General features: G+C 48.8%; 2 protein-coding genes and 1 non-coding gene across 3 annotated transcripts; 2 read left to right on the forward strand and 1 right to left on the reverse strand.

Moving 5' to 3' along the window:
- Window positions 1-886: 886 nt before the first annotated feature.
- On the reverse strand, window positions 887-1,798 carry JR316_0011615 (uncharacterized protein; the record flags this gene model as incomplete). Its single annotated transcript, XM_047897262.1, has 5 exons — window positions 887-908; window positions 953-1,350; window positions 1,412-1,502; window positions 1,572-1,679; window positions 1,737-1,798. The coding sequence occupies 5 exons, from the start codon at window positions 1,796-1,798 to the stop codon at window positions 887-889; spliced, it is 681 nt and encodes a 226-aa protein (XP_047743671.1).
- A 719-nt stretch (window positions 1,799-2,517) lies between these two features.
- On the forward strand, window positions 2,518-2,621 carry JR316_0011616. Its single transcript has one exon. It is a non-coding gene; the product is annotated as a tRNA-Arg (tRNA).
- A 4,211-nt stretch (window positions 2,622-6,832) lies between these two features.
- JR316_0011617 (uncharacterized protein) lies at window positions 6,833-10,156 on the forward strand (the record flags this gene model as incomplete). The annotated part of the gene is made up of 4 exons (XM_047897263.1): window positions 6,833-6,886; window positions 6,971-7,245; window positions 7,977-8,484; window positions 8,876-10,156. 4 exons carry the CDS (start codon window positions 6,833-6,835, stop codon window positions 10,154-10,156), a joined length of 2,118 nt encoding a protein of 705 aa, XP_047743672.1.
- Between the last annotated feature and the right edge of the window lie 295 nt (window positions 10,157-10,451).

The raw sequence follows: 10,451 nt of genomic DNA on the forward strand, positions 1-10,451 counted from the left end.
AGTCTATGGACCTGGTACCCGAAGTATGTCCTTATTTGCACCAAGTTCATTTCTGCCGAAGACGGCACGCGGAGCTTATATAGGCGCTCGCGAATTGCCGCCCATCGATGATGGCATCACGTCCCTGCTACTCCCCTATTTTACCCTTATTGTTCAATATCCTGCCTAAACTCGATCAAAGGATTATTCTTGAACAATCACTTGAGGGGCTCCCTCTTTCCTTGCCTTAGCTGTAGTAGTTCTCCACTGTGCATCCCTGTCTACCATATGGTCCACCAGATTAGGAGAATAAACTAGGAAAAAAAAACGGAGAGGCTCATGATGCAGTTTCCGATGGCATGAAACAGATAGTTGAGGTTGCTTGTACTCAGAAAGGCATCGTGAATTCTTTTAACTTCCTTCGTATATTGATTAATTAAATCTCGAACATAAGTACTAAATGATACCGCCCTCGTCATTTAACCAGCCTGTCAAATTTCGTTTGTGCATTTTCTGCGTTCTTGACGAAGCGCATCCGGATGATGGAATTTAACATGTTTGCTCCGCTTTGACACCCCATTAAACTCTCTTGTGCAATACTGAACAGGGCATTTGAAAGGCTTCAGCCCAGTACTATATATATGAATAGGACAAGTCAACAACGACGGATTGAAGCTTGATGAAGGACATAAAAAAGCGTACTGGATGTGCATGTGCTCCTTAAAATACGTCGTTTTCTGAGTAATGTGTGTTGAACACGGTCAGTAACCCCTATTCTGATTCTGTGCTTTTGCACGAAAAGAAAGGAATGAAATGAAATTGAAAATATACCTGGGCGAACGCTTTCCCACAGACTCTACTTGGATCCTTTCGATCGGGAAAAGTACACGTCGCCTCCCTTTCAAAGTCAACCATCAGCCTCTTCCAAACTAAACTGAAGTACGAGAATCGAATCAGGGTAGGGATAGCTCACCGAAGGCTCATGTGGTTATTCAGAATATGCCGTCTGACGAGTGGTGCCTGAGAAAAGCGCTTGCCGCACAGACTTCCGTTTTCCAACGGGAAGATGCATTTCCACTCCCATCCTGTTTTGCTTTGAGGGCTGTATGAGATGAATCTCTCGGCGTCTTTTTTGTACCTGTTGTCTATCGTTGTCAGGATAGGAGGATAGTTGATGAACCCCTCCTTAGAAGGCTTTGTGGGAGTACCGACGATTTCTTGAGGTCCCGGCGCATGAGGTATGGTACGGTTTCTCTGAGAAGAGGTCCTCGTTAGTGCCTTTGGCTCTCCAGAGCCGACTTTCGTAGATTCATAGCCGTGACTTTCCCAAAGAAACACGCGTTGGCGAGTTGGGCTTTGAATGACAAATGGCTTGATAGCAAACCGCGTTAGACAGAGTTGAAGCGCACGCACAGGTGGGATTGGGGCTTACGAAGTTCGTGATTGAAGCGCGACTGGTCTGATACGTGTATGTTGAACGCGCTTGAGAGCTTGGGAGAGAGTGACTGTACTGCGTTTCAGGCCTAAATTGTAAAAATGGAATTAAATATCGTAACAAAAAGACTGGGTAAAATGCAATGATTGATAAATACCTCTTCAGAGACTCGCAAAGCTGGGCAAATGAGGGTAGCTTGATACTTTGAACCGCGGTAGCGCTAATGATAGCAGCAGGACGTGGCTGGTGGTTTGTAGACGGTGGTCTGTTCGCGCTTTTAGTATTCTTTAAGCCAAATGTCAGATAGTGTAGGAGCAAATACAAGTTGGCTGGTAGTCCAGGAAGCATTGGGTAAGGGATCCAGGGAGGGCTTTCATGGTTCATGATGGATGAGCTGGGATACGATAGCAAACTTTGAGTGAAAAGAAGGGAAGAAATCTAAGGCTGCTCATATAATACTTCAGCTTGTTGATCATTTGAGGATAGCGATGCATCCTGATTCCTGAATATGGAAAATACTTGGAGCCTGGAGGGACATGGGTGTATGGGTGTATGGGTGCACTGGACAACAAGGCTACTAGTACCGGCGCGCAGAGCGCAGAAACAGCCAATTATAAGATCCGTTTCCTTTTTTTCTCCTCTTCACTGGACCTTGGACCTTGTGTGTACATGCGTCGGATGTGTCGGAACGCCTACAAAAGAAATGTCTCTTCACGAATCACAGTGAATTCCAAACCCAGCGCCGAGGAACAGAAGTCTTTGAGTGCGGCTGGTGATGTCGAGTACCGTGTACCCGCTGGACAGGACAGTGGATATTGTCTGGGCTTGAAATTCGTTGATCGTGGACTTTGAAGAATCCCTGTGAAAGACACCAACACTGCCACCAATCTTCGATGAAGCTGTTTGGTGCAAGGGCGATATGTGATATTATTAACACGTTGGGTCATACAAACAACAGCAGCAACAATTTGTTTCACCGGATATCATTGCTCTCAACACATCCTAATCATCGCTCTTAAACCACCAGGAATAAAATTTATTGGATTATCCGCACTGAACATTGTCATTAGGCACTTGTATCACAAGATCTGTCGTACTCCCATGGCCGTGTGGCGAAATGGCATCGCGTCTGACTACGATCAGTACGTGCTCTTCTGGGTCCGTAGCCCGAATCAGGAGATTGTAGGTTCGACCCCTACCTCGGTCATTTATTTTTGTGTATCGAGGTAAAAAGTTTATCCACCGGATGTTTTTTCTTTGTATTTCTTTGGATAACGGGTTAGCTAGTTTTTCAATATTCTATTCCATTGTCATCGTTGTGTTGTTTTCTCTGCACTCAGACTCACATACTCACATAGCAACTATTATTTGTATAGAGACACATTGACATCCTTCATCAAATTGCATGGCGATTTTCTAAACGAGGACAAATATACCCTCTTCCTCCTCCTCCTCTTTTTCTTGTTCTTTCAAGTACAGAAAAAGGACATAAGATTAAGCAGTCACTGAAATCCAAACAGATTCAGATTCGAATCCGAATCCGAAATAGCGATCTGACTCCCTAACTCTAATCCCTTCTAGTTAGTAGTATCGGATATCCCCAGCTCATGATCAGCCCTACCCAGAACTGCATAATGCGGTATGAAGACACTGCGCACAGCGCTCTTCCCGGTCATTTTTTCTTTTTCTCGTGTGGGGGGAGATGAAAAGTAAGGATGAGATGGGGTGGGGTTGGTGCGTGCGTCTTGGGACTTTGGCGTTGCTGGACAGGGACGGGATAGGGGTATAGGTATGGGTATAGGCGCTGGAGAGTGAGGGAGAGGGGAGAGGGAGAGGGCACGGAGGTTCGGCAAGGTCAAGGTGTAGATAAACAACCAAACCAAGAATAGTTCAATTTGAGAAGAGAAGAGGATGGATACCGTGTTTGTTCGAGCTAGTTAAGCTATTTGAGCTAGACCTTGAACTTGAACTTGAATTTGGAGCATGGCCGTGACATTAGCTAGTAGTGGTACAGAACTCGGGGTCTCGGACGCCACACGTAGATAATTAGATAAAGGCGATAGTTGAGCTGTGCGCTGGAGTTGGACTTGGGCGTTGAAGCTGGAGCCTGGAGCCTGCTACTTGGAGCCAGGAACGTAGTATAGTCAAACTAGGAGACCGCTGAGGCATCTCTCAACGTAGCACAGAAGTAGAGGTAAGCCTGGTGCTGGGGACTCGACGCGATTCTCGATTCTCGACTCGCAGGTACTATGTGAAAGTCTGTGTAGTGTGAGATGAATCATTGAATGATGGATGTCGATGATGGGTTATGATGCACAGATAGCATCATAGCATCACATCAACTGTAATATCAAGCGCCTTCGAATTCGGTGTTTAATTAAGATATCGATATCGGACGCGGACCAGTCTACCAGATACAGGGATGAAGATGAATTCATAATTCATAATCCATAACTCATAATTCATTGATCATGGTCATGGACATGGTCATGATTTCATATCGTGAGCATGATAATCGACTTCTCGCGAGTCGTGCCGCGTGCTCAGCGCGTGGTGAGGAAGGTCTGAAGCGAAGAGAAGAGAGCGTGGAGAAGAGGAGAGGTTCCATTCGGAAGATAGCGAGCGAGCGAGCGAGCTGCGGCGTATTGTGGAAAGTGGAAAGAGGCGAACAGAAAAGAACAGAAACTAAACGAACGGAGAGGAAACGAAACGAACAGACAAGAACAGAAACGAACAGAAACGAAACGAAACAGAACAGAAACGAAATGAAACGAACAGAAAAGACACGAAAAGAAAACTCAAGAACCTATACTATACTTCACAATCGGTTCATAATTATAACAATAACAATAATAATATGAGATGAGGACACAAGTAGCAGACCGAGACTTAGACTCCGAGCAGGCGGGTAGACCGTACAAAGGATTAGGACTCTGAAGACTGGGGTGTAAGCACCGCCGGCGATGCGAGTCGACGACGACGAGGATGAGGATGAGGATGAGGATGAGGATGAGGATGATGATAAAGATAATGAGGATGACTGCTTTGCATTGGGACGAATATAACTTTGCAGCTTGGAGATGATTCAGAGATCGAAGCTTGGAGGTTTGCAAGTGGGAGTTCTGCCTGGTATGTTCTGGTATATCATACGCGCGAGAATAACATGTACAGACAGATAGAGCGATAGAGCGATAGAGCTTGAGTTTAAGCTGAGGTTGGATATGTCGGGAATCGGGATCGACGCTTCCTATCTTAATATTCCAATCTTCGGGGTTTAAACATAGTCACTAGAATAGAGGACAACGAGAGAGAGGGGGAGAGAGTGTGTGTGTAGCCGGCTTGTAAAGAACTAGAAAAAGACCCAGAACCAGAGCGAGAACCAGAATCAGAACCACAAGAAACCGAGAATCAGATTCAGAGTCAGAACCAGAACCGGAACAGGAACAGGCATCGCAGTGCCACGATCATAACCATAACTATAACCATAGCCATAGCCATAATATAGCCATAAACATAACATATGCACACTATGCTAGCTGCTGGCAATTGCAGACCCAAACGTCACTTCGCGAATAGCGACGAGGGACCGAGGAAGAAGCGAAGGGAGGTCATAAGTACCAAGTTAGTACTAGCACTAAGGTCAGACCAGGTCAGGAATCAGGAATCAGGAGTCAGGAATCAGGAATTAGGAGTCAGGAATCAGGAATCAGGAGTCAGGATAGGTCAGAGTTGGGTCGGAGTTGGGTCAGAGCGGGTAAGAGCAGGTAAGAGCAGGTAAGAGCGGGATCATCGACGGTCTTCGAAGTTCGGAGGATAGCTGGATAGTTGGATAGGGGTCATGCCACGCCACGCCATGCGTGCACGGGTGCACGGGTGCGCGCCAGCGCATCGAGTGTTGATTATTGATTAAGTCGAGAAGTATTGTCTGAGGAGAGGTACTCCATTGCATATTTGCATATTGCATAGCGTGAATGTAGCGTGCAACGCTGGGCTTGGACACGACACGACGCGACACGCTTGGATGAGGTTGGATTGATAATGATCATCGACAAGGCGTGAGTCGGGACGCACGGGCGAAAGGAAGCACAAGAACAAGAACAAGAGGGTATGTATGTATACACGCAAGCGTGCGTATATGCGTGCGTGGATGGAGGGGAAAAAGACAAAGACAAAGAGCGCTGAACGTGCGAGGGAAAGTGGAAGGCGAAGGCGAAGGCTAAGTGGACAAAGGAGATTGCTCGGAGAGATAGAGATATAGATATCTTAGATATATAGATTGCTGCTGCATGTGCCATGGATGCATGGCGTACTAATACTATTTATGGACACCTTTTTTGCGAGTTGATTTTGTTAATTTCGGGTGTACATGTACGTTGTGCATTGTGCGGGGTGAATATTGAATACCGTGACCTCGCTAGTAGTAGTAGTAGCTGCGTTCGCGCGCTGGCTTGACCGGAGTTGTTGCGCAATGCGCAATGCGCACGGGTGAGGGTGAGGGTAGGATTATGTATGCATGCATGGAGCCGGCATATGTATATACATACTGTTTCTGTGTTGTCTCGGTTTCAATTTTGAATTTTGGACTTTGGCGCGCGGTGGTAGGTATGCAGGGAGAGCCCTCGAGTCCTCGGAAAAAATAATTTTGAATAATGAGGTACGAAGTACCCCAAGGGCGTCGACGGAGGCGGTGCATGGGGTTATGCAATTATGTAGAGTTAGACGCAGATGAGTCAGGCCAGTGTCAGAAAAAAAGGTAGGTCGGAGGAGTCGCGAATGCGATGGCGCGATTTACATATGGATATGGACAAGGGAGATTTCCGCATGTCTTCCTTCCTTTGTCACCAGTCAGTCATCAGTCTCTTTGCCGACTTTTTTTTAAAAATAAAATTTGGTTGAAAGGCTGCTGCGCGAATGCATTTAGGTGTACCTTTGGCGCAGTAGCTGCGAGCGAACGAGCAAAGGAAAGGAGGCATAAGCAAAGGACCTCGAGAAAGAGAAAAAGAGCAAAAACAAGCAAAGGGGAAGAGAGTGCCGAAAAAGGAAATGGAGGGCGAACAAAGGAGGGTGGACAGGAAAAGTTTATCTAAGCCGGTTAATTGAATTGACACGAATTCAATCCAATCGGGGTGGTGCGCTTGACCTGTCCTGTCCTGTCCTGTACTGCCCAACCAAAACTTTTTTTGTGTGTGGGTTTCGAGGATACTCTCTTTCTCTTCTCCTCCCATCCACTCTGCTATGACTTGCGTCTGAGATCTGAACCTCGCACCCTCTGCTTGTATCTCTATCTCTATTATACGTCGCCCGTACCATACCATACCATTGCATTGCATTGCATTGTCATTCCATTTACCCGAAGTTGCAATCAACCCGACCCAGCACGACAAACGAAGCCTCCCAAGAATTATCCACCCACACACCATGGCCGACATCGACACCTCCACACCCACACCAGTGCGGCCCCCGCCTCTCACAGTACGTCCCCACTGCCCACACCCCCTTCTTCCCACTCAACCGTCTAACAATCCTCGCTGACCGGTATAACCCCCTTCTCACTAGCAATCCGACGCAGTCACAAGCCTGCTCTCACTGAGCATATCAGCCTCTACCGCCACATCCACCCCCGCAAGTTCCGGCGCCGCCCCCCAGCCCCAGCCGAGCATGCTCACCACCAGCCTCTCCACCCACAGCACCCTTACCCTCACCAGCAGTACATCGACGGCAACGGCAACGGCGAATTCGGCCGCAGCAGGGAAGCACCACCGCAGACTTGGGTCTACAGGCAAGACTAGGCGGCGGTTGAGCGATGCCAGAGAGGCCTCGTCCAGACCTCTGTAAGTGGTTTGACACTTTGCCCTATCGTGCCTTAGTCTCTTTCCTTCTCGCCTCCTTCCTTTCTACTTCTACTTTCTGTTGTTCCTTTTTGGCCTCTTTATTTCAATCGCTTCCATACTTCCCTTCACTTCCCCTCTTGCCACATTCTGTCATTGCTCTCTCCCCCTCGTACAACATATGCAATGTCAATGTTACTGGCGGGTTCGGGTCATACATTGCATTCCACATCCCACTTTTTTCAATTTCGATCTCCGCCTCCTCCCAACATAGACTTTCTTCCCAAAACAACACAACGAATCACGGACACCCAAATCATTCTCGTTGTCATCTGCCACTTGACACCAACACAATGTGATTGTGATTGCGACACCCGTAACATCAACATCCCCCCAAAAAAAATGTTATTTTCGTCCCTCCGTCTACATCTACTTCCCTGCGTTGAAAAAACAATACTTCCCGGATGGATCCAATTGCAATTGCAATCACCTTCATCTCCCTCTTCCGTCCCTGAACACCAACAACACCAACGACAACATCATAACCCCTTTTTTCCCAAAATCTCCAAATTCCAAATCTTTCTTTTAATTTCCACACACCCCGTCCCACCGTCCCAATGCTTGTTTTGGCTTTTTTTCCCATTGCATTTTGATTTAAAACACCTTAGATGACTCATGGCTGATGACACATCTCTTCTCCCCTCTTTTTTTTATCGCTTCTCGCTTGATTTTAGATTGGCTCCAGCGCCAGCGCCAACGACAACCTCGAACTCGAACTCGAGCGCAGCGCTCTCGCTAGCCTCGCTCTCCCTATCCACTTCCCCGCCTTCCGCACACCCCGGACACGCGCACCATGGGCATTCGCAGTCGTTGGGCAGTATGCCTATGTCGCAGCATGTTATCGGACACGGACACGGACACGCGTATTACTCCCCGCTCGCACCGAAGCCTGTACCTGTACCTGTACCTGTTACGTCGGGCGTTGGGATTGCGATCGTCTCTGCGTCGGGGCTGACAAAGTCGAAGCCTGTTGATGCCGCCACTGCCAATATTACTGCGAATGCAAATAACACTGGTGAGGGCGATGGCGCGGAGGACGAGCAGCAGGATAAGGATAAGGAGCTGGAGGGGAGAGAGAAGGACAAAGATGGGAAGGAGGGGAAAGCTAGCGCGCCGATTCCGATTGTTGGAGGGAAAGCTAAGAAACGGGGGGTGGATTATAAATGCGAGAGTTGTTCCAAGGTTCGTGGGTGCTTTTATTGAAAAAAAAAATTCGGGGGTTTTTTTGGGGGGGTTTTGTGGTTTTTTTTGGGTGGTGGTAGTGGTTGGTGTTAATTTTTCTCTTTCTCTTTTCTCTTTTCATTTTCTTCAATTTTTTTTTCTTTTTGTGGATTGGGTTGTTTGATTGGGCGTTTTGTGTGCTATTTTTGTGTATGTCTGTGGGATGTTGTTTTTGTATGTGGGGGGTGTTCAAGTTTAGGCATGTTGAAGTGGTAGAAGACGCGGTGTGTTGGCTGTATGCGCGCCTTTTTTCCTTGCTTCTACGTCATACACATTCGCGTCCTTTTTTCTTTCTACATCTCCCACTTTCCTCGCATATACTCGACGCTAACACCCCCCTCCCCCCATACAGATCTACCGCCACCCAAACTGCTTAAACAAGCACCGCTGGGAACACACCCGACAATGGCGCGAAGCATCCAAATTCGTACTGAGCAAGCATCAGCAGGTACAGCTCCTCGAGGCGGCGGCGATTCTGTCGTTCATGGGTAAATCGCCGACGTCGTTGCCGGAGGATAGGTCTGAGTGGCCGTCGTTCCTTTCTGGGGGGAGTTTGCCGAAGATGGAGAGTGGTGGTGGTGGTGGTGCAGCGGGTGCAGGGGTTGGGGGTGGTGCGGGGTCGACGTCGACGTCGGTGGGCGGAGCGAGCTCGACTATCACTGGGAATGGTTCTGGTGCGGGTGCGGGTACGAACGGCGCGATGCCAGCCTACGGTTCGATTGGTCATGCCCACGCACATACGCATGGGTATGGTACCCGAACATATGCGTTGCAGCCCCAGCCGATCTCTGCGTCTGTGCCGACCAAGTCGTCGAGTATGCGTGCGGGTGTTAGCCCTGGCCCGAGGATGCATGATTATACGTTGCCTGGTACAGGTGTGGGTGTTGGGTCGGCTGCTGCGGTGGCTGCTGCGCCGGGCATTGTGGGTGTGCCGACGACGCCGCTTGGTGGGCATGCGGTTATTGGAGGAGGAGGGTACCGTGCGGAGAGTGTGGGTGCGGGTGCGGGTGTAGGTGTAGGAGGAGGAGGGAATGCGGGCTCGGGAGGGTGGTCGCTCCCTAGCTCCTCCCTGCGCTCTGGCTCTGGCTCATCGCGCTCTGCGAGCAGAAGCCGCTCGGGGAGCAGGAGCGAGGATAGCGTCGATGTTGATGTGGACGTCGATGTGGATGTGGATGTGGTGGGTATGGATGAAGATGAGGACGGTGTCGCTGGCGTCGGTGGTGGTGGTGGTGGTGCGACGAAGATTGGTATCGTCACGCCTCAGCACGGTCTCGGTCTCGGGCACGGGCACGGGTTCGGGACGAGCCCTGGGTACGGAGGGTACGGGAGCGGGAGTTATGGGTATACCGGGTATGGAGGCGGAGGAGGAGGGTATGGAGGAGGCGGAGGAGGGGGGTATGGCAGCTATGGACAGGCGCAGTCGTATGGGCGCCGAGGGATGAAGAGGGAGGAGGATGAGATGAGTGTGGCGTTTAGTGTTAGAGAGGAGGATGAGGATGGGGAGGATCTGCAGGAGGAGGAGGAAGAGGAAGGTGGGAGGGGGTATGTGCGTGGGATGAGTACGGGTGTGGGGCAGAATCAGAAGAGGCAGTGGGATGGGATGGAAATGGACCTTGATATGGATATGGATTGAAAGTGAATCTGTTGAGAAAGGCAGGAAAGGAAAGGAATTTGTAAAAAAATCACATTTATCGGACATTGCGTTGTATATTTTTTTTTCTTTTTGTTTTGTTTTTTTCTGTTTTTTCTTCTTCTTTTTTTTTGGTGGTGGTGGTGGTGGTTGCGGCGCTTTGCTGCTGCTACTACTGCCGCTTCTTTTTTTCATTTTCATTTCATTCTCATTTTAATCGTCTTCTTTTTGATGATTCTTTCTTCTTCTTTTCGTTCTTCGTTCTTCCCTTTTTCCTTTTTTGTCTTTGATCTTTCCT

The sequence above is a fragment of the Psilocybe cubensis genome, chromosome 11 (assembly GCF_017499595.1).
Source record: "Psilocybe cubensis strain MGC-MH-2018 chromosome 11, whole genome shotgun sequence".
Taxonomy (NCBI): Eukaryota; Fungi; Basidiomycota; class Agaricomycetes; order Agaricales; family Agrocybaceae; genus Psilocybe; species Psilocybe cubensis.